At 45.6% G+C, this 24391-nt stretch overlaps 1 protein-coding gene across 2 annotated transcripts in view; it reads right to left on the reverse strand.

Annotated features, from left to right (window-relative positions):
- TNC (tenascin C) overlaps window positions 1-24391 on the reverse strand; it is a 77872-nt gene that overhangs the window by 47763 nt on the left and 5718 nt on the right. For both annotated transcript variants that reach the window (XM_059486273.1, XM_059486274.1), the window contains exons 2-3: window positions 3346-3938; window positions 1183-2403 (exon numbers count right to left, since the gene is read on the reverse strand). In XM_059486273.1, the coding sequence (XP_059342256.1) occupies window positions 1183-2403; window positions 3346-3808 (1684 nt within the window). In that variant the 5' untranslated portion in view covers window positions 3809-3938. The remainder of the gene's footprint in view (window positions 1-1182; window positions 2404-3345; window positions 3939-24391) is intronic.

The following is a 24391-nucleotide window of genomic DNA, read 5'->3' on the forward strand; positions in this document are numbered from 1 at the left end:
TGCCCAGTTTCACATTTTCCCAGGAGCGGTTCCTAAGGCTCATCTCACACGCAGGGAATGGGGAAGGCATGTCCCACAAATTAGCTGCTGAGGAAAGGAATGCTCAGCTGATGGAGACTACAGACATTTCCAGAAGCCAATTTCTGCTCTCACACTTGCACACAACCTCTGGCTGACTGTGTTCCAGCTGCTCCTCTCATGGCTGCAGCACAAGAGTGCTATAGCTGGGTCCCGAGGGATTCAGATGTTTAATTCAACTGCCAGCAGCATGTGATTGTAGAGCTAGAAGTCCTGGGATTTGCACAGATTTTCCAAAGTCAAATAAAACATTATTTGAGTAAATACTTGCAATAGATCTGCCTGTGCAAGATCACAAAGTGGGGCTTAGGCACCTTCCAGGAGGAGGAGATGAACGATGGGAATTTCTTTTAAAGGGTATTCGTTGTCTTTTATAGTGCTCCCAACCCCAAAGTACTCTTTCATTACCAAAATTTAGTCTCACAATTTCTCCCCCAGGATCTACTAAAGAAAACGACCTCATTTATGGTGTATAGCTTGTCATTATCACACTGCCAAAATTTTCTATCAATTTCCATAGAGTCACTGGTCCTGGGAAACCAAGCATGTGACTTTATAGCTAAGTTTCCACTCCAGCTGATCCCACGATTTTCCTGTAAGCTTCTGTGAGATCTAATATACACACATCCATATACATATGTATTGTGCATTTATATATATATATATATGAATACATACACACATGTGGAGAAGACTCTGGACCATTTCCATTTTCTCCTTAGCTAGAGCAGCTTCCTTCAGCTTTTTTTCTTGGCATCAAGAAGTACTGTGAGAACCTGGAGGCTCATGGTGACAAATCCCAGCTAGTGCTGTCTACAGCACCAATGACATTGTGGTGAGAGCAGAAATGGAGGTGACAAAGGCATTGCAACACCATCAGCATCCTGTTGTATTGGTGACCACCAAATGCCACCAGAAACCGCTACACTACTTATCCCTGATATTTCAGGATGCCAAGAGCTACTAGTGCTGCCACATCCCTGATCCTGCTGTTTGGGCTATGTTGGAAAAGCAACAAGGCCCAGCTCTATGGAAAACTTCAAATAAGCATCCAAGGCTGTTGGCTGGCCCAAGGGGAGCAGTTCAGAGGGACACTGCACCTACCATCAGAGCAATCATCCCCGATGTAGCCATCCTCACAGACACAGCGCCCGTCCACGCAGCGCCCCGCGTTGTTGCAGTCGTTGGGGCAGGAGCGCTCCCCGCAGTCCTCGCCCACGAAGCCCTCATCGCACACGCAGCGCCCGTTGATGCAGCGCCCACGCCCGTGGCAGTCGTTGGGGCAGGAGAGCTCACCACAGTCTTCCCCTGTGAAGCCATTATCACACTCACAGCGCCCCTCCACGCAGCGCCCGCGGTTGTGGCAGTCATTGGGGCAGCGCAGCTCCCCGCAATCCTCGCCCGTGTACCCCTCATCGCACACGCACTGCCCGTTGACGCACAGCCCACGGCTGTGGCAGTCGTTGGGACACCGCAGCTGGCCGCAGTCATCCCCGGTGAAGCCCTCATGGCACACACACTGCCCGTTCTCACAGCGCCCGCGGTTGTGGCAGTCGTTGGGGCACCGCAGCTCCCCGCAGTCCTCCCCGATGAACCCCTCGTGGCACACGCAGCGCCCGCCCACGCAGCGCCCGCGGTTGTGGCAGTCGTTGGGGCACCGCAGCTCCGCGCAGTCCTCGCCCAGGTACCCCTCGTGGCACACGCAGCGCCCACCCACGCAGCGCCCGCGGTTGTGGCAGTCGTTGGGGCACCTCCTCTCGCTGCAGTCGTCACCCATAAAGCCCTCGTGGCACACGCACAGCCCGTTCTCGCAGCGCCCGTTGCCATGGCAGTCGTTGGGGCAGGTGAGCTCGCCGCAGTCCTCGCCGGTGAAGCCCTCCTCGCAGAAGCAGGTGCCGTTCACGCAGCGCCCGCGGTCGAAGCAGTCGTTGGGGCAGATGAGCTCGCTGCAGTCCTCACCAGTGTACCCCTCATCACACACACACTCGCTGTCCACACAGCGCCCGCGGCCGTGGCAGTTGTGGGGGCACAGGGGCACGCTGCAGTCATCACCCACAAAACCCTCGTGGCACAGGCACTGCCCGCCCACGCAGCGCCCGTGGGCGCCGCAGCCCTGGGGGCAGAGCTCCTGGCTGCAGTCTGGGCCCGTGTAGCCCTCGAAGCACACGCACAGCCCGTCCACGCACTTGCCCTGGTCGTTGCAGTCGTTGGGACACGAGGGCTGGCTGCAGTTGGGGCCCTTCCAGCCGGGCTCGCAGACGCAGCCGCAGATGTCGATGCTGTAGTTGCCGTGCCCGCTGCAGTAGGGTGTGGTGTCCAGGCGACCTGTACCAACGAGCCCAAAGTTCATTAATCCCCATGGCACTAGAATGCCGTAGGCCAGCGTGGCACTTATGACCCAAAAGGCTCTGATTTTCTAGTTCCCTACAGGATATCAGTTTTTAAAGTTTTTAAATGAGAATCTCTCTTTCTCCACCTAGATTTACTTAACCAGGAAAGCTTTAATTTGCTCTAATGCCAGGGAAGATCCCCTGCCAGCGACTTGGTAATTGAGCATGCTGGATTCCTCCTCCCTTCTCAAAATCCTCTCCCACTGACTGAGAAGCTTTCCTGACTGCTTCATTAGGGCATGCAAAATAGAACATCATTCATCCATTCACCCCAGAACACAAAAGTCAGGCAGCACATTGTGTCATCAGCTGTATCAGCAACCAGGAGGCTGCTCTGAGCTCAAAGTTTCTTCATTCTGAAGAAGACTTGTATTTCTTCTCTTATATGACCAACTCCTTCCCTCAATTTAAAAATCAACCAGACAGACACATTTTTCCCTCTTCTATAACTATGTGTGCTTTTCTATTGCCTTATGTCCTGCTGTATTTTTATTGGTCTCTACTAAAGAAAACTTGGAAGTGAAAATGGTTACATTGGCAGCTTCCTCAAGGGGACAAAAAGTGGAGCCAAGAGCTTGGACTGTGCGTTTTAATCTTAACTCCGACGCGGATTTGCCATGTCCAAGTGCTGTCCATGCTCCGTGCCACATCTACAAAGGGTCCCAGGCCACCTCCTGACCCACAGATCCATAAAGCCGTGGAACTGTGAATGAATGTACCTTGCACGCTGGCCAAACACGTTCCCAGTTTTGATTACGTTTCAAATTTAAGGGGTTGACTTGTGCTTATTCTTGAAAGAGATTGGAGTATCACTCTAAACAACATCTACACCCAGCACAAGAATTTCCCCCAGGAGAATCTCCTCAGCCTGCCTTACCTTCTGCTGCCTGGGAATTGGGACAGCATCCAGCCCCGCTGGCACACTGCTCCCGCAGGGAGGAGACCAGCCCCTCCAGCTCCTCCAGTCTGCTCAGCAGATCCTTAATGTCTGGGGCAGCTGCACAGCCACAGGCCCGCCGGGGAATGTTAATCCTGTGTGTGAAGACAATCTGGTTGCCCTCGTTCACCGTGTGCTCCTCGTAGTTCTTGACGGGCTCAATTTCTGCCTTCAGGTCGGCGTCGCCGCTTGCCGAGTCCAGGTCCACGGAGCAGAGGGAGCCAACGGGCAGCTTAATGTTGTAGACATGGTTGAAAACCACAGGCTGGTTATCCTCTGGCAAGGTCACATTCAGCCCAGTCTCCCTCTTCTGCCGGATAATTCTCTTGATGAGTCCACCAGTGACGTGCTGGGACAGCAAAGCGAGGATGGCACAGGCCAAGACCCGGCTGGGGAGTCCCATTGTGGTGCCTGGTTTCCTTTTGAGGCTGAGAGAATTTTAGTTCTGCTTGGCCTTTGTAATCTGCAGCAGAAATTGGAGAGCCAGTGCAAACCAAGCTGGAGATCCTTTTCTTTCCTAGTGTGTTTGTTCCCTAAAAGAAGAAAACAGTGTAAGGGATTAACAGCACAAACCAAGCTGGAGATCCTTTTCTTTCCTGGTGTTTTTGTTCCCTAGAATAAGAAGGAACAGTGTAAGGGATTAACAGCGGCTACACCACCCAGCAAAGGTGTGACACTGCTTGTGTGCTGCATTTGCAGAGAACAACACATTTGGCTCTACAACACATTTAGGTTTTACACAGCTAAACTCCAGATCTAATTCAAATTGATAATGCACAGTACAGTAATAATGATTTAAATGCTTATTTATTTTGTTCTTTACCTTTCTTTTGTGTTTTGCTTCCACTTGTTATTTTTTGTCTAGTATTAAACACCTGCAAGTACGTTCCAGTGTTTTAGTACTTCAACTATTTTAGGTTTTTTATTTTACATCAGAATGTTGAATTTCTATCACAGGACCATCACACTTCACCCAAGCTCCTGAGCTTGCTCTGATGTATAATAACAGTCATTTTCCAGGATCTCAGTGTGATTCTGGAGGAAATCCCACCAGACATGAAGAAAGCTGCTATTTCCAAATTAGAGCAAATACTGCATGTTGTAGAAGATTTAACTGCCTCAAGCAGAAGACTGGGGCAAAGATGTCTGCTGAGTCTCAGCTCAACTGAAAACAGAGGTAGATGAAATAAATATGTGTTCTGTTATGATTTAACCAATGTTAAATTCTGTATTTCATTTATCCCTCCACTGCCGGAAGGCTGCTCAAGTTTGGACCATGTAAGAAACTTGAGACATTGTCAAAAATGCATCAACACCACCAAGATCATTCCATCCCTTTTCTAGAGGTTTAACTCCAAGATTGCTGTGGAATCTGAACGCCAGGGCTTGTAGCTCCATAGTAAGTTCCACTATGTGATGATTTATCAAGGACATGAAGATAAGTGGAACTCTCTACAGGTGGAAGGTTCTGGTGTCAGTGCTTGTACCACAAGGATATTATAGTATAAAAGTAGCGAGACACAAGAGAAGCAGACTCCAACAAGAAAGACAGCAATAAAACGACATATGTAAAAATGCCTTTTTAGCAGCCAATATCCCTTTCCATCAGGCAGCATTTCCCACTGCCTGATCTTTCCTTAGCTATAGTGCAATAACTCGTGTACAGTTACGAGCACTGGCTGGGCACTACAGCTCCTCCTGAAACTCATTCCTTTCAATTAGCTCCCCTGTTTCCTCTTCATCCTCAGTCTGTGCCTGTTCCTTTTCAGTGGAGTGAGCCAGGGGAGTGCAAAGACATCCACTGACTTCCATGCAGGATCAGCCCCTCAGCACGTAGAGTGAGGAGCCAGAGCAGTAATGGACTGCCTGAACAAGCACACCTAATAAATGTCATCTCAGCATTTGTTTTCCTTCCCTCTCCCAGAAGAGCTTGGTTTAATGGTTAGATCAGTGACTGTGCTTTCAGTGGTTGCAAGCTATGAAATGCCAGTAATGGAGGAAACAGCAATTTATTCTCTAAACATCATGGTTTTGATGCTAATTTATTTGTCAGATGAGAGACCAGCCTCTTCCACCCTTCTGATTCCCCCAAAGTGATGGGATTGTTTTTCCCATGCTATGCCAGCTGCTTTTGTGAGGGAATGACAATAACACATCAGACACTTCACTGGAGTTTAGTGGGTTTAGTAGGGAATGGGCAAACTTCACCCCTTTTTACTGGGGAATAAATCAGAAGTAAACAAGCAGCAGGGAAGGTTTTTTCCTTATGGAAAACCATTCAGCTTTAAGGCATTTCTAACACTTACCCCATTTGCTCAAATATTTCTGCAAGCCCTGCCTCCACCAAAAGAGATCACAAAGTTATTAATAAAGAATAACAGAGACAGACATGGTCCAGGTCTCATTTCTGACTCAATCCCTAAACTGGGTTGCCAGTTCATGAAATGTGCTCAGGACTGTATTTAAAGTGGGATTTTAGTCTCTAGCACTCCCACTTTGGCTTTGCAAAGTGCTTCTCATGCAGTTCTATGTGCTGCAATGCACTTTTTGCCCCAGGACAAGATCATACAGCTAAAGCTGATGCCTGACCCTCAAGTAGTCACTAAAGGGACAGGCTGCTTGACAGATGGATCACTAATGGAAAATGGAACAAACTGGAGGCAGCTCTGCGTCTCATTCTCGCTGAATTTTAGTGAAAGTTGAGCATCCATTTCCTTATGGCTTCTGGAAATCCCAACCCACGGGAATATGGGCCGTGCCCAAACCAAGGAAGTTGCACTTTTTTTCTGCTGACAAATCACTTAATCATGGCACAAACTGTAATTTCTTTAATTTGCCTGGAAAATTACAAAGCTGCTCTGGCAAGAGCCACTGTCACTGTCACCTTCACTACTGGTGAAAGCCACACGAATCCCAGGACTCTGAGAGGACACTTGCTGCATTAGAGGCAGCCAAACCTCTCAGCTCACAGATGAAACTGGAAGAATTAACGTGTCTGGGCTGACATCCTTTTGAAGTTTCTGGAGAAGCATCGTGGTGATCTAGGAGCAGCACTGCTTGCCTGCTCTCTGACCCCTTTGCTTTGGCACCTGGTGTGAGGTCTGAGCTAATCCATCCCCATCAGGTGTTTCCCATCCCATCTGCCACGGGCCCAGCGTGGTTAGCTGAGCTCCTCTCCTGCATCTGACATCTACAAAGCAAGACACCTTCCTCCAGCTCTTTATACATCAGCCATGGTTTTGGCTGGGAGAACAAAGAGGACATCCTTCTCTCCAGCTCCTCAGACACATCCAAACAACAGCTCTGACCACAACCGACCACCCAGGAGCAGGAGAGAAATGAAGCCACAATCACTGCCAGGCTCTGCTGTCCCTTCATTTTCCCTCCTCTTCCCTTCAGAGCAGCTCTTGTAGATTGTATTTTAAACCTGCCTCTTGGAGAAATCATCTTGATATTTTTTTGTGGACATCAGCTGCTGGATTATTTAGGGGCACCTAAAAAGTCTTGCAGCAAGGGTTGGCAGAAAATGACCCTTCCCAGCATGAGTTTGGCATTGTGGTCTGTAAGAGGAGCTGGGTGATGTCTGACATCTCTCAGGTACTTTGAGAGGTTTGTATGACCCAGAGTGTGTCTAGTTTTACAAATATTTTGTCTAATAAGGAACACCTATTATCCTAATGATCTGTGCCCTCAGATCTTCCTGCCACCCTGACTACAAAAATACTGGACTTGATGATGTGGATGATATGCAAAATGTTCTGCTTGTCATGCAGGACAAAAAATCTAGAGCTTTCTCCCCATCTGGTCACAGACACCTTCCCATCCTCCTTGGAAAAGAGTTATCTCCTGCTCCCCGAGGCAGAACCTCAATTTAAATAAGAAAAAAAAATGTGTTGTGGCCTCTGACACATCTTAAATATCTGGTTAAAAAATAGAGATTATGAATTGAGAAGCAAATCGTAGCATCTCTGCAGTATGAGAGGCAAAAGGAGATTCAGGTAAGAATTTTCTTACATGAACATTAACTTTAGAAGTTTGATTTTAACCAAAGAGCAGAAAAGGGCTATTTCTAGAAAACTCTCCTTAAAAACTTCATCACTGCCTGGTGATACACTTAATAATATGTGGTGGAGGCAAGGTGGACTGTCAATAGCACAAAGAGAAGGAATAATTTTCATTTCCACTGCAGCCCTTTCATCTGAAGATTTGAAAGCATGTCACAGTCTGGCTGTAAAAAGCTGAAAAAATGTTATTAAAAAGGGTTATTTCTTTGTTTAGACATCCCCCCTTCCCCTGCCCCCTCCCAGCATTAGAACTTTTCCAGGACCTTTCCATTTAATTAGAAATTTGTTTCTTAATAGGAAATTTTCAATCAATCTTGAAAAAAACCCCCAGGAATCCTGACTCCTGGGGAATACTAAGCAAAGGTAATGCATGAATATTTCCCTTCCCCAAAGCCATATTTGCTGGAAAGCAGCAGGTGTGAGAAACTAAATTAATGTCTGCATACTTTAAAGTCCTGGTGTAGCACTCCAGTCTCTCCTGAACGTTCAGGAGTGGCAGAATTGTGAGATGATTTGTGGGTATGTGGAATGATAAATATGCAGATGAGAGCCCTGTGCAATTTTAATCAAAACAGATTGCAGCAAGGAAGGAATGGAGGTGTTAAAAACTCCTTCTCAGCTGTCCTTCCTAACGAAGGCAGAAGGCTGATTAGATTTGCTCAGACACCTTCTACATGTCATGACTTGGAAATTAGACATGAAAATGGCAGGGAAAAAAGAGAGGGGGGGGAAATAAAGGAAATAATTCCTGTCTAAGCAGATACTTCCTACATTTCAGCAGGAGGGGATCAAATATTGTCAGCACCATACTGGATTCAAGCACATCTTGTTAAAATTTGGGTAAAATAGCAGCAGGCTGGGTTGTGACAGGGAGGAAGGCTCAGCTGGAGAAGAGCCAAAGCCCTCTCCAGGGAACACAGCAAGGAGCATTTTGAGGTTTGTAAATTGCTAACCCCAAAACAGCTCTCTGTGATCTGTTAACTGCAGGAAATTCAAGTTTCCAGGGTTTCCTCCAAGGTGTGAGCTGTGTGCTCCCTGCAGCCTGGAGTGCCCAGCAGGGCACGTGTGGAGTTATCACTGCCCCCTCCTCATCTACTGCCACCAAGACAGAAAAGAGTTATCATCTCCTGGGGATGTTGATACCATCCCCTGTCTGCCTGCATGGGCAATTGGGGCATTTTGTGCAAGGAATGCCAGCAGTGCTGTTCCACAGGACTCATAAATTGAGACCAGAGGGCATTTTCACAAGGCAAGGCCTCAAAAGGTGCAACCCCTCAAAACCAGAATGCTGGGCTGGTTTTACCAAGAGCCTGTGACTCCTGAGGCTCTGGGGATCTTCTCCAGAAAAACTAGATTAAATCTGAAGTAAATTGAAATGTTCTCAAAGCAAGGGGCTGGGGGGACCTGGAAGTTTTGACGTGTCAGGCCAAAACATGAACGGCTCTGACTTAATCATCTTTCACTGCTGGTTCCACACACTCATAACGGCAGAAAATAATTTTCTTTCCATTCCCAATTCCAACAGGGTGGAGGAATCAGCAGGGATACTCAGTGCAGGTCAAACTCCATTAAATCACAGTGGAGAGCAGAAATTCATAACAGTCCTAAGGCATCAGGCCTGAATCTTTTCAGCTGAAAGGATCGAAGACAAATTCTTTTTTCCCCACCCACCTCTTCTTTATTTACACATTTACATTCTAAGGAGAGGAATTTTAAGGCAGCTGAATTTAGAGCCATTCAGAAAATCCACTGTGTTCCCCAAGGCTCCCAGAGAATATATGTGCAGGGAAGGGTGGCAATTGTTTCAACCCCAATTAGACCCCACAGATATGAGCAGGCCCTGAGGGTGTGAAGCTCCAAAGGGAAATTTTCATAATTCAGGAATTTTCTTCAAAGTCTTAAATCAGCTGCACAAGAGGTGAAAAGAGGGTCATAACTTTCAAAGGGGACAGGAGGAAGCTGATTGCCTTTTTCTCTAACAGATAAAGTGCAGAGTGATAAGCAGGAATCCATCCAGGTTCCAGGTTGAGAACTTACCTTGAATTTATAGTCAAACAGCTTCACTTCTACCTCCATGGTCAGGTCACAAAGAATAAGCACCCTGCAAATGCTCTACAGTTTTCTGGATAAGAAGTCCCACTTCTGGGAAACCCACATGAAATTATAGATCCAGGCTTGGTGACCTCCCTTTAATAAATAGCAAAATGTGAAAGCCCTGAATAAAAAGCCTTTGCCACCGCACCTATTTCACCATATTTTCAGACTAAAGCTTTTCCTGGAAATGACAAAGGGAGATAATCATTAACTAAAATGGTTGTGGGAGTGCAATGAGAGTGAAAAAGAGGGAAAAATCAAGAAAACATCCTCTGGAAAAACTCCACGGAAAAAGGGGCAGAGAGGAAACAACTGGAAGGAAGATTTAAAAGTTGTTCAATGAGAGGAGTTGAAGTGTAGGGACACAAGTGACACAAATCCACTTTTTCTGTCACAGAAGGGACTCAGTGTTGTCCACAGCCTCACAATACGAGCCTCATGGCATCCACATGTGCTGCAGGAAGGCAGAGAGCCTCTTTGAAAGCTTTTTGAATTATAATGGATAAACAAAGCACACTCCTCCACTTTGAATACAGAAAACTGGGACATGGAGAGGCTGGCACTGAGAATCCCAAGCTCCCCAGGAGCCTCTGCTCTTTTTGCTGAGGTATTTTACCCACTGCAAGCCAGAGGAAGCTGATGCAGCTTTGCTGAGTCCCACCACAGTGGTTCAAACACCTCCCAGAAGGCATTTATGGCTTATAAAAGCACATTTTCCTCTGGATGTGCCTGCCTTTGTGACTTTAATCCTTCTCATTCCAGGACAAACCAGCAGTTTGTGTTTGATGTGGGTGAGCAGCCACAGCTCAGGGCTCTGGATGCCACCTGCGTCCCATCTGGTGCTGGCACTGCACATTTCAGGGCAGTGCAGCTCTGGGACTGAGGACAGACAAAACCCAGAACATTCTGAGTGCAGAGATGGTAGATGCTCTGCACAGTTAATTTAGGATTCACTCCTGAGCTGTCACATATGACAGTTTTCAATGCATCAATCATCCATTCCAAGGGCTTTGCCCATGCCACTGGAATTGGTCATGAAAACAACAGGAATTTTAGATTATCTTAAACCCTATGAGAGGTCCTGTGATCACATTTATACCTCAGACTCTTTCAAAGAACTGCATTTAAACAATTAAAACAATTCATGGGTGTGACCATGTTCACAGGGGTTCTTGGATGAGGGAAGAGACGAGGATCTGACTCCATGTTTCAGAAGGCTGATTTATTATTTTATGATATATATTACATTAAAACTATACTAAAAGAATAGAAGAAAGGTTTTATCAGAAGGTCAGCTAAGAATAGAAAGGAATGATAGTAAAGGTTTGTGGCTCGGGCTCTCTGTCCGAGCCAGCTGGGCTGTGATTGGCCATTAACTAGAAACAACCAACATGGCTTAATCGAAGATCTACTTGTTGCATTCCACAGCAGCAGATAGTCATAGTTTACGTTTTGTTCCTGAGGCTTCTCAGCTTCTCAAGAGGAAAAATCTTACAGAAAAGATTTTTCATAAAAGATGTCTGTGACACATGGGTACTTTTTGCCCTGTGCTGCCCCTGAGATCCTGCATTAGATATCACTGAGCTAAGCCTGAACTCTTCACCCCAGCTCAGTTTTCACCTTTGGATACAGCTCTTAGATGATGTTCCTGTTTTGGGGAAGCTGTAGGGTCTCTGTTTCACAGATCCTACTGCACACCATCGTGAAATAAACAACTTGGATGCATTTTATCCTCCACCCATTCCACCTTGGCTGGAAAGCAGCACTGCCAGGGCTTTGCCAGGGCTGTTTTGGAAGGAATCTTAATTAATTGCTTTGTGTACAATTTAGAATTTAGCAAAGGCTCATATTTCAAAGCCATCAACATGACAGTGCCACAAAGAGGAAGGAGAAATAATCCAGTGAAGCCAACACCCATAAAATGTGAAAGAGCTCTGGTAAATTCTGAATGATAAGCATAAAAGGAGACCCATGAGAGACTAAACCTTCTGTTGTACAGTGACCATTTTGAGGTAAATTACCATGATTATTCCATTATAAACGACTTTTGTTTCAGAAGTTTTGTCCTCTTAGCCATGGAAAATCTCTCCAGGTCTATCCTTGGTCAGGATCTCAGAGAGAGAACAGAATTTTCCAAACTAAACAATGAGTTTTGCTGTTTTTCAAAGCAGAGTAAAAATTCAGGGATTGGAGGTGGTCTTATTCCAGTATCAATGACACTTTTGATCAATGAAATATTGACTATTTTGGGCAAATCTCATGAATTAAATGAAAAGTAGAGATACAGCTGGGAGAAAATGACTGCTGAAAACATGCAATAATTAAAGAGAAGTAAAAAACAGATTATGGGATGCAATAACAGGATATGGAACCCAGCAATCAAGAGGTGCCTTCCAGTTTCTGGGTCCTAAAGGCTTTGCTGATTTATGTTTCTTAGGAATTACCAGGCTGATGATGAGAAGAGCAAAGAAATGCTGCCTGAACATTACATTGCTATTTCTATTCCATCAGGAGCAAGGCACAAGAGCTCAGAGGAGAGCCAGGAATGTGGGAATGGCACCGAGCTGGGACATGGGAGAGCTGAGACCACCCCTCAGCTCTGCCATTTCAGCCCAGTCAGTTCTCACCCTGATTTCTAATAAGTCTAAACAAAATACAAACAACCAAACTTCCGAATTCTATATTTCCAACTGCTCTGGAAAGATTCTTCAGTTTACCCCTATGAAAAGACTTCCTCTGCTCTCAATTTTTCTGCACAAACTCTATCATGCTCTTCATGCTAGAATTCTTAATTCTTTTAATATATCACCTGGATTAGAGGTAGCCCCAAGGGTGTTAAATAAGAGGAGAAAAGTGCCTACAGGTTTATAAAGTTTATCACAGCCACCCTCTAAATATCTTGGGGCTTCTGCTGGTCAGGATGACCCCGAGATGTGTTAGAAAGTCTCTTTTCCCGGCCCGGCTGTCAAAGATGGACTCAGAACTCTTTAATTCTCATTCTCAAGGTTGTTCATTGTTTCTTACTAATAAAATTCTTTCTCTGGCCTGCTAAGGTCTGCTCAGCAGGTCAGACAGAGGCACTCTGCCTGCCCCCAGAGGAAGTGTTAGCTTTTTATACTAAAAACTATGTGTACAGTATTTACCATAACTTCCCAATACCTATCACCTATGTTAGACAGTGAGCTTCTACTTTAAACCAATCTCAAAGTGCCAACATCACAGCAGAAGATGGAGGCCAAGAAGAAGAAGGAGAAAGGCTGGACATGCCCAGATTCCTCCATCTTGTCCCCTGAACCCCCATTCTAAAAACCCTGAAAAATCCATTTTTCACCCTGTGACAAACAAATTATTATTCTACTTAGACTTTCGTGGTTTGCAGATCCTCATATAAGGTTGGTAATTTTTTCCATGGGTCATAATCAGAGTCACAGGTGTCTTGGGCTTTGTGCCAAGGTCTCTGAGCCCCCTGGCAGGGGTTCTGGCAATCCAGAACAGCCAGAGGGATGTCCTGAATTCTGACATAAATAGGTCACAGATGGGCACAAGATTAATGGTGAAAAGGACAAAGGAGACCTTTGGAAATGGCACAGCCTGGCAGGAGCAGAGCTGCTCTGACACCATCACTGTGGTGTTTAGGGCACTACTTACTTCAGGCCAATTATTTGTAGAATAAACTCAATCCATGAGGCTTTGCAACATCTCTCTCCAACAGGTATCCCAAGCACGATGAAGAATTCACATTTACAGGAGCAGAGCCAAGGAAGTGGCATCTGCTGAACCCTATGATATCCAGCTTGCCTTGGCTCGTGTCAGAGCCTTGCAGCTATTTCAGCTGTTGTTTAAATGAGAAGCATCCAACGTGGCATTATGTAATAATTATATATAGGCAGCCAGCCTTGGGAAGAGACCACACTAAAAACAGGAATCCAAAGCTCTTAACTCATTTTTGGTACCACCAGATTTAATAAAATTATCTGTGTTAAAAATGAGTGAAGGTAATTGCTGAGTGACTTAAAAGCATGGTGCAGAATTAATCAGACCGCACTCATAATGTGGTGTTTAATCTTTCATGTAATTTGCTGCTAAATGTGCATAATTAGAAACAAATAAATGATACATCTCAGTGTGAGCCACAGATGTGCTGCCTTCCAGCATGGTTATGAGTTCCTGACTAGGGATAATGGGGCTTAAAGCAGGTCTCCAGCTTGGGATTTGACAGTGATGCCTCAGGTTTGAGCTTTTCTATTTTTCACATTCTGTGCTGCTTTAGTGTGTGGGTCTGGGTTCACATCAGGGAATGCTGAGCTCTGTGCACAGAGCAGGGAGACAAAACAATTCCTGCTCCAGCTGGGCACCAAGGACAAATGATCCAAATCTCAGCCCAAGAGCACAAACACCGTGGGCTGGAGAGAGAAAAACAAGCAGGGTGGGACTGCCTGGGCTAAAGCTGGAATGGGACAATGAACTGCAAGGTGCAAATGGAGCAGAACTGATCCCAGGGACAGACCCCGTGCCCGGCCGTGCATTTTGGGGCCATTTTGGTTCATCTTGGGTGCAGCCCTGGCTGGGCTCTTGTGCTGCCCAAGGTGCATCCATTGATGTGATGGTGTTCACAGGGGTCTTGGAATGAGGGAAGAGACAGGAATGTTGACTCCATGTTTCAGAAGGCTTGATTTATTATTTTATAATATCTATTATATTAAAACTATACTAAAAGAATAGAAGAAAGGATTTCATCACAAGGCTAGCAAGGAATAGAAAAGGAATGATAACAAAGGCTTGTGACTGACCGAGACAGTCCGGACAGCTGGGCTGTGATTGGCCATTAATTAGAAACAACCACATGAGACCAATCACAGATGCACCTGTTGCATTCCACAGCAGCAGATAACCATTGTTTACATTTTGCTCCTGAGGCCTCAGCTTCTCAGGAGGAAAAATCCTAAGGAAAGGATTTTTCAGAAAATATCATGGCTACACATTGAGGCATTTTAATAAATCCCTGCTTTATTCTTTAGCTCTGTCAAGTCTCTGTTCTAGCTCAGCCTTCCCAAGGCATAAAGAGGATATTGTCTTTTAGTTTATTTTACTTCAGGAACTGCAGGAGTCCTTCCTGCATTTCCTTGGAGACCTTGTCCAGTGGAAGTGTGCTGGGGTGGGGAGCTGCTCCCCACATCCTCCTCTTCATCACAGGGGCAACAGGAGCTCAGTCTTGAACCCAGACTGAGATCCCAAAGCTGCTGGAAATCCACCAGCAGGGATGGTATCCTTGATACCCTTGGCATATTGGTGCCATCCAATATTGGGTGCTAAAGGCCTTGAGAGCTCCAAGACACCACAATGGTGTCACTTCCAATCTGTCAGGGAGGGATTTGTGCCACCTCTTGGCAGAGGGGGAGTTTGGGGAGCGCTGTGTGTGACCCCACAGAGCCGCCCCCGGCTGCCAGGGCTCCGAGCATCCAACAAAACCCCAGCACACAAAGGCAGCTGGGAGGGAAATCCAGCTCCATGAGTGCATCCCTGTGCCAGGGCTGGCTGCTCCTGCAGGGCAGCAGCCCAAAGGCAGCTCCAGCCAGCAGGGCAGGCTGCATGGGAGCACAGAATCTGAATTTCCATACGGGCTTCGTCCCAGCCACTGAGGAGGACATTGGCAAAGCATATGCCTGGCCAAGGGGAGGTGGATGAAGCATTTCCTTGCAAAGGTTTATTTTGGGTGTGCTGGAGGCTGAATTGCTGTGCTGGAGTAATCCTGGGGATGAGGTCATGTGTTCCCTGAAGGGGCTGCTTTGTAGCCCGTGTTAGTTAGCAACGCTTTTGCTCTTATCAAGCATCTGATTAAACTCACAAAAGAAGGGTCTTTAAAAAACAGGCTCAGGCAGAATTGAGAAGTGAATAAATAAATTGAATTTGGTTGGTTTTTTTAATTATTTTTTTTTGCCTGACAGGCAAAGCAGAGAGGAATAAGATGGGAAAGTGGGATAAGGCACTGATTCCTTGTTCTGAGATGACAGAACAAAGATCTTCATCTATTCTCAAGATTTCTACAGAGCCAGCCCTGTGGCAGACACCAGTTGCACCCATCCATGAGGCAAATGCCACCTGGGAGGGTCACAATGCAGCACCCAAAGAGCAGAAACCATCCCACACCTCTCCCTGTGGAGTGACCCAGCACCCACCTTCTGCAGCAGTGAACCCTTCACCAAACTGGGCTTTTGATCCATTTTGGAGGAGGTAAACTGAAACTGGACTCCAATTTTTATTTAACTTGAAGAAAAACTTGTCTGGTTTGCACTGGTAAGCACTCAAGGATATTTAAATATTTATAAATTATATCTACTGTACTTATTAGAATGACAGTGTTTCAAATCAGTTATTTGGTGGCATCAGTGGTTCCCTATATTAGAAGAAGTGGTTCCCTATTTTAGAGAAATATTTCTCTTTGTTCCTCTCATTTTGTATAATTTCATTCAGTATTTCCCTCCATTGACCTCTCCATTGGATGTCCAGAAAAAAAAAAAAAAAGTGTAAAAGTTGCCTCTATAAAAGAATTGGAGCCAAGTGATGATAAATTAACAGGTACCACTGCTTGAAAGTTTTTCACAACACATATTTGGTCATTGAAAGGTGCCATTTTTCATTTGATTCTGAAGACTCAGCAAGAAGAAAGCTAAGGGGGAGTCAGCAGCATTTCAGGAGTTCCCATTCTTGAGAAAAAAATTCCCTGACAAATCTTTTTTTGTAAATGTTTGAAACCAGTAATGGCTTGCTTTGAACCAAATGGCCTGTTGGAAAGGGTACCAACCTCAATCATTTCTTCAAAGGATTCCTGCTCCTTTTTCTAATAAAAGCTGGAGCAACCCGGCCTTCAATTACTAAGTGAAAATTTATCAAAGTGAACCCACAGTGCTCGTGCTTTCCTGCACCTCAGGACAGAAAAAAGAGAATTAATTTCATGTTCACTCCCACCTCTAAAAGCTTAGAGTTGTGCCCATCGGGGAGCAAAACATGTCAGTGCATCTTCAAACACCAAATTGAATTTTCAGGCAGCAAAATACTTCAAATATACTGGTCCAGGAGCCAGAGGGCTCCTTATTGCTGCCTGCTCTGCCCAATTACCTTCAGCTTGTTACCATCTCCAAGCACAGGGATTCTCCTTTTCCCCAGACTAATTCTGCTTGTTATCCACCCAAGGGTTGTAACTAGGGATAAATAACATTCTCCTGCCCCCAGGATGTTTGGCTGGGAGTCAGCTTGGCTGGGGATGTAAAACAAACAGCTTGGGAAAGTGGGGAAAGAGAAGAGAGCAGAGCTGGGGAGGGAGGGAGGGGCAGCAGAGGAGACAGACACTGAGATTTCTCAGGTTTGGGATTTGATGGTGCTGCTCTGGTGTCTTAGACAGCTCCTCTTCCCCTTTGCCTTCACAACATGTTAGACCAGCTGGTGGATTCGACCCCTTGGCACTGCAGCTAAAAATATGTCTGTGTACTATGTTTTTAAAAATCCTGGTTTTGTTGGAAGCATAAAAAAGGATAAAACCATGCAAAAAAGATGCTGCTGAATGAGTACAAGGGAATAATGCAGCCTGGAGTAGGTTGGCTGAAGTAATGTCTCACTCAGGGTTTATGTTGCTCATTCTTAGAGGTGCAAAGCCCAGGAAATGAAAAAGCTGCATCTATAAAAAGCAAAGGGCTTTTCTTACAAATTAGATCTGTTCCCTTCAGGATGTGAGGAGGTGAAACTCTGAATGCTGAGCTGGAAAAACCAAACACTCATTTGGAGTAATCTTATTTTTTAGAATATATTTCAGCTAACATTCCCAACAGTGGCACGTGTGGGTGTGATTTTCATCCTGGTCCTCATGCAGGATAAGGAAAGGAGCAAATTCCTTCTGGATTTGTCCTGTGGAAGGTGATGGACAGGAAAGGGGGCACAGAGCTCACCTGTGCTTTATCACAAAGCCTTGGTTTGTGGTGCTGTGACCTTTCCAGAGAATATAAAATCTCCTTTATGGAATCTTGGAATACAAATTGCTAGATTGGTTTACCAAGGAGTTTGCTGAATGATAGGGAAATCTAAAATGTCATAAAGTTGGAGGTGAATCAATAGGGCAGCCAAGGAATCAGAGTTTAGTGGAATGGTGAGGAACAGAATTAAGGTGTCTTTGCAGAGTGGGAATGAACAGGTCTCCCAATGAATGGATCCCCCAGGCTTGGAAAAGCTACATCTCAGCAATAAGGGTTGAGATAAAATCTTCCTGACTGGGGGTCTGCCATCCCCAAGTCTTTTCCATAACAAGAGAAATGGACCCATGGAATTGCCACAACACCTTGAGCTCTCAGCAGAGATCCCAGAAAGTGCCCAGAACCTTGGGGTTAAAGGTGTTTTCCCATGGTTAGGACTGAGGCCTGAAATTCAGGCATCCTGCTCTGAAATGATTTCATAAATCATCTGCTGTGCCTCTTTAACCTCTGGTAAAACCTCACAGGGGCAATGTGTGTCCCTGTGAATTGAGTATTCCAAGGACCTCACAGGAAAGGTGCTGTTAAATCCTCATTTCCATATTTAAACATCTTCCTGAGGAGTGCTGTAAAATTGTCAGAAAATACATCCTTAGAAAGCAAAGAGCTGGAGAGTTATCCCTGCAATGTGGGAGAGAAAGGGAAATCAGCACAGCTGCCCCAGCCCTGGCCCAGCACAGGGAGGAGCTGGAGCTGCTGCAGAGATCCAGAGGAGGCTCCAGGGGGATCAGGGGATGGAGCAGCTCTGCTGGGAGGAGAGGCTGGGACAGCTGGGATTGTGCACCTGGAGAGGAGAAGCTTTGGGGGGACCTCAGGGTGGCCTTGCAGGGCCTGGAGGGGCCAAGAGGTAAGATGGAGAGAGTCAATTTTCAAGGGCTTGGAGTGCCAGGACAAGAGGGAATGGCTTCAAACTGAGAGACAGAGAAGGTTTAGATGGGACATTGGGAATGAGGAATTGTTCCCTGGCAGGGTGGGCAGGCCCTGGCACAGGGTGCCCAGAGCAGCTGTGGCTGCCCCTGGATCCCTGGCAGTGCCCAAGGCCAGGCTGGACAGGGCTGGGAGCAGCCTGGGACAGTGGGAGGTGTCCCTGCCATGGCAGGGGTGGGATGAGATGAGTTTTAAAGTCCATTTCAAACCAAGCCATTCTTTCATTGTTTGAAATTTTTCTTTTTCTCTTTTTTTTTTCTTTTTCTTTCTCTGAAATCTTTTTCTCTGTAGAAGAAAGTCTGACCAGATGTGCAGCACAAACGCACAGAGCCACAGGACTGCCTGAAATTTTGGGGTAATAATAGAAAACTGCAGCCTTACTCTGAAGCCAAGAGGTTGTGCCAGGCCAATTACCAGAATGAGAAGATGAATCCATGGAAATAAATTGTAAGGTTACCAAAACCCACAGGGAAAGACACCAGAGAATTTGAGAAAAATCTGCAACTGACCCAAAATGAACGTGTCCAGCTCATTCTCTTACATCAACTGGAGGTCCTTTCATCTCTGGAAATTTTATAGGATCTGAGGGATCATTCCCACACATGTGCACGATCCTCCTGCACCTTGGTGTGCCAATGTTTGCTGCTGTTACACAACCCAAGTGATTCACCCCTGTGCATGGGAAGTGCAGGAGAATCCTTCATCCAACTCTGACCACAGAAGGAATTTTTACAGCAGCCACAAGAAACAGCCTGGTTATTTTATAGAGCAGATCACTCAAATGTGTTGCATAAAAAGTAAAAAAAAAAAAAAAAAAAAAAAAAAAAGAGAAGCAGCATTACAAGAGGTAACCACGGGAACTCACACCAAACCCAGCTGGTCTAACTCACAGGGACTGGGATGAGGCACAAGTTAAGAGGGAATTCAGGCTGCCCTTGCAGCTTGGTTTTTTGTTAAGTGTTCCGACACTTGAGCATCAATTCTGGAAACGGGAGCTCAGAAAAGAGACACAAAAGCAGCAGGGCAGTGGGGTGCTCTGGAGCTGCATTCAGGCTCCTGGCAGGGGGCACAGCCATCAGCCAAGTGGAGCAATTTACGACAAACTCAAGAGAGAGGGGAAAAAAAGCCATCTGCTAAATACTTTTTTCTCACATCTGCAAAGAAACCTCTGTCCTCGCTGTACCTGTCAGAGGGGAAAGAAAAAGCCCATGGCAGATGCAGCCTGGACAAAAACTGTGAGTTAGAAACAGCAGGGCAAACAGAGATGGGAGCAGCAAAGGCAACAATGGATTCAGAATAACTGGTGCTGTTCTAAAAGCAGAAGCAGAGCTGTGGAAATGGGTCACATCCAAGGGACTCGTGCAAAGCAGAGTGGATGGGTCACACCTTCCTTCTGCCTGGGTTTTAATCACCATGGGCAGACACATATTCTAAGTGCAGATACTGAAAAGGGAATATCTTTCTCATACCTTGGCATGTGGGTTTGAGTTCAGAGCAGCAATTCTTGGCACTTCTGCTGAAAGTGTTTTCCACTCTAAGACTGATTTACAAATATAAAGAATTAATTAATCCTACATTCTTCTATGAAATGTGTATACTACTAATTTTATAGCTGGGTAAATAAGCCAGAAGCACATCAAGGCCACATTTATAAAAGGAGAGTGCTCTGCAACTTCCTTTTCCTTCATATGAAGTTACGAGCTGAGTATTTTCAAAACCAGGTTTGCAGAAACACCTGGTTTCTGCCTGATCCCCCCGTTTGCATTTCCAGCACAGAAGTGACTTTTACACATCCCTCTCTGATGGCTGGAAGTCTGGGGAGTGACTTTTACCCATCCTAGAACTGCTGAACAGAGAATTGAATGCAGGCCATGGCAGAGCTGCCACAGACACAGAAACCTCAATTAGCGCCTTTTCCAATATTAAAAAAAAAAACCCTTTCACAGCAAAAGCAGCTCCTGTGCATAGCCTCCAGCAGAAACCACTGCTGCCTCTCAAGTACATCCTGTACCTTTTAATAAAACCTTTGCTAATAGCAAAAGCATTTGCTCGGGCTCTTGGCTTTTCCCTGCTCGCAGCAAAGATGCGGGGCTGGAAAAGATCTACAGTTTTCTAAACTTGTCTTTGGAAAGTTTCTCTGCCAAGTTACACTTTGTCAGGAGCTCATTATTTTCTGGAGGCTTCACTTTGAAATACTTTGAGGGCTTTGCTGATGCATTTTGAGAGCATGGGGTTGGTGTGCGCGCTCGCATGAATCACGGCAACTCGTGTTCCTTCCACACACACAGCTCTGCTCCGTTTCCAGGCCCTTCTCCACACTCTCGCTTCCAAAACCACCTATAAATTTTCCAGAGCCTGTTTCACAAAGTTCTAGGTGGTTTTGGGATGAGATGGGAAGAGCAGAAATTCAAGACTTCTGAATTTTCTTCCCACTCCCTTCGTGCCAAGCAGGAGTTGCTGAGAACAAAGGAGCAGCCAAGTCCTGGAGATGGGAACTTGGACAGTGTGATTTGTCTCACAAGTTCATGATTTAGGTAGGAAACATCATCTTTTTTACTGATAATGAGAGGTAGCAAATAAGCCATCAATACTCTTGACAAATGTAATAACAATAGGTGGAGGAATAGCTGGTCTGATATAAAACACCAGATGCCAAATTAATATATTAACCAAAAGTATTGGTGAAATCTGTGCAATAGAAATAAGGATCATTTATAAGAACCATAAAATACTGACACATTAAACAAATACACAGTGAATAAGCACTGAGACAGCACTGCTCTGTACAGCACCTCTGAGGAAGCTGTTTCTCAAATTTCTCCTGGAGGTCAGGAAAAAGAGATGAGCCAAAATTCTGCTCCACACACCCAACCCCACACTTTTCCATATTTAAAATCATTTTAGCTGAAGGAATGTCACGTACAGAAGCGAGAGAGGTGGAATTCTTCTCTTTTAACAGCTTTGCTGTAAGTAAGAGCATGAACAATTTACATTTATATTGGTCTGGAATAATGGAAAGTATTTAATTGTATGGATTGCTGCAGATGATATTGGTCAGCAGGCAGCAGGGTACTTTCAGAATCCATTATGAATATTTGCATGTGCTTTATAATTTTACTTTGATTTTACCATATACTTATTCAAGCACTAAAAATGACTCAGGACTCAGCCATAAAAGCCTGCTACTGTTCCTGGGGACCAGAATTATCATTCCTGTCATTAGCAGACTTCAGGCATGGTTTTAAAAGAAGCTGAGGGAACAGATGGGTAACCCTTCACCAGGCAGCTCCTTGCTTTTAAACCAATTACAAGTTTCCCTGGGCAGCTTTTCCTCCCTGCTGGAGCTCCTCTGTCCTTGGTACTAGCACCTCAAACACACAGGAATGTGCACATTTTTCTAACTCACAAGACCACAGAAGGAGTTCCTTGAAATCTGACTTCCAGTAATCGCCCCCGGGCTGCAGATCTGCCTGGCCTAGTTCTGTCACATGTGGTAGCATCAAGAATTTGCATCTTTGGCAAGCCAGGGAAGGGTAGCAAACTCAGAGCAGAGCAAAACGCTTCGTGAAGAGAGGATGGAATGAAATCAACCATGGCTTGGCAAGGCAAAATGAAATATAAATGAGAGACACAAGATATGAGACAAATTGAGTGCGAGGCGTTTGGAAAAAGAGAGGAGGCTGCTTCTGAAAAGTCCAGTCTGGGGATGTTTTGCAGTGCTCTGATGTAAAGCAGAGGCACTTATGTAATGTGATGGAAATTACAGCCATAAACACAGCCCTGAGCAGTGATTAGTGACTGAACTCGGACAAAAATCTGCACTGCTGCCCCAAATGTCAACAAATTGGACACTGCCACATTAATGGGAGGCTTGAGAGACCTCCACCAGCTCTGACCTCGTTCCCTTAACCCACAGTGACTTGAGCCCTGCCCGTGCTGAAGCCTTGGCTGGCAGCAATTTGAGCTGTGGCATGGTGAAAGGAGGGACATGGAGCTCAATTATCCAGCACCAGATCCCCAGTGAAATCAATGCCATTGTGTCACATGAGAATTTGGCTGGCAGCCCCTGAAGTCTGCCCAGGAGAAACCCATCCATCCCCTCAGCAGGGCAGGCTGGAGGGGACAAAGCAGGCAAAGAAGGGCATGGAAAATGCTCCGTGGGTTTTAATTTCCCCTCTGGCAGCCTGGGTTTGGCCCTGTGCTGCTCCATGACCTATATGAGCACAGAGCAAACTGGAGCAGCCCAAGGCACCCTCAGCACAAAGATATCATTAAGGCAATGGGTGTTCCATGGACATCCAACACCCCACACCAAAGGGAATTCAATATTGCTCCTGTCAGCAGGAAAACTCTCTCCCAGGTGGAGCTTGACACCAAAACCTCAATTTTTAGTTAATTCATTTAATTTTAGTTGAATTAATTAATTCAATTTTTAATTAAATTCAAATTTAGTTTAAAATTCAGTTAAATTCAATTTTTAGTTAAATTTTAGTTAAATTTTTAGTTAAATTTGTTCAGTTTATTACTGGAATATTAGGGTACAGGATTACAGGAATATTTAGGCCCATAAATAACACAGAGAGGCTGGGGAAGTCCCCATCCCTGGAATTGTTCAAAATCCGGGATCAGAACAACCAAAAAGGCATCCCTGCCACATGGCTGGTGGCAATAAACTGAATTTCCCTATTTCTGACAGCAACCCTGGCAAATCCCAATGAATGGACCTTCAGTCGATGTAAGAGAATGAGCTGGACCCCCGCATTTGGGTAAGTTGCAGATTTTTCTCCAATTCCCTGGTGTCTTTCCCTGTGGGTTTTGTTATCCTTACAATTTATTTTGCTCTTGCTAAGGCAAATAAACAATATATGAGATAACAGCCAGAGAATGACAAATAAAGGAACAAATAATGCTGGTGTGTTTGAGAATGGCACTCTCTGGGTGCTGCAGGCCTTCCATCAAGCCTGGAGCTGCAGCACTTGGAGTGCTGGCTCCCTGTGATTGACTTGCTAACCTGTAAAGTGGCTAAGTCGACATCATAATTAACACTTGGCAGTGGAAATATAAATTCCCTGGCTTGTAGGTGGTATATCCTCCTCTAAACACTCCACTTGGCCACCAAACTGGAAAAATAGATAGGACATTCATAAGGAGCCCTCACCATGGGAAATGCCAGAGGGTTTTTTGTTTTGTTTTACTTTTTTTCCTGGAAACTGTTTACATGGCCAAAATCCTTCAGTAAGAAAAATGATCTGAGAACTTTCCCTTCATATGTATCCTGTTCTGCAGTGCCTTGTGGCCCACAGTGTGCAGCATTCATCGGGAGTCAGCCCTGAATTACGGCGCTACAAGCAATGCAGGAGGGAAGTACAAGCCACAAGCAAAGGGAAAATATGCATTACACTGGCTCTGGCCAAGAGGAATGGGCTGCCTGCAGATCACAAGCTACCTTTATATCTTTCTTGGCATGGACCTTTGTCCCACAGCACAGAGAAGCTATTTAGGAGGATTCAGCAGGCCCAAAAGAGGCTGGCCTTGCAAAGGAACCAGGAGAGACAAAGAGCCAGTGCAGAGTGGGCACTGAGCTCCTTTTGAGAGGCCAGCAAACCGCTCCTGACAAGATGAAATCCTGAGGAGGGAGATAACCACCAAGGGCTGGTGCTGAAGTGCTCAGCACACACTGAGAGTGACCCTTTCCTGCCCAAATAAAGGCTTTTCATCACAGCAAAGAGGCACAAAACCACCGTCCCCAGAGTCGTCAGCCCACAGCCTCTCTCACCTACACTCTGTGCCTGACAAAAACCCCAAACTGACCAACAAAATCTGCCTCTTTCCAGGTCTTTTGATTTCTTGGTAAGGGAAAGTGAACTTATGTCTTGGAAATAA

This window comes from Ammospiza nelsoni, chromosome 20, assembly GCF_027579445.1.
Source record: "Ammospiza nelsoni isolate bAmmNel1 chromosome 20, bAmmNel1.pri, whole genome shotgun sequence".
Taxonomy (NCBI): domain Eukaryota; kingdom Metazoa; phylum Chordata; class Aves; order Passeriformes; family Passerellidae; genus Ammospiza; species Ammospiza nelsoni.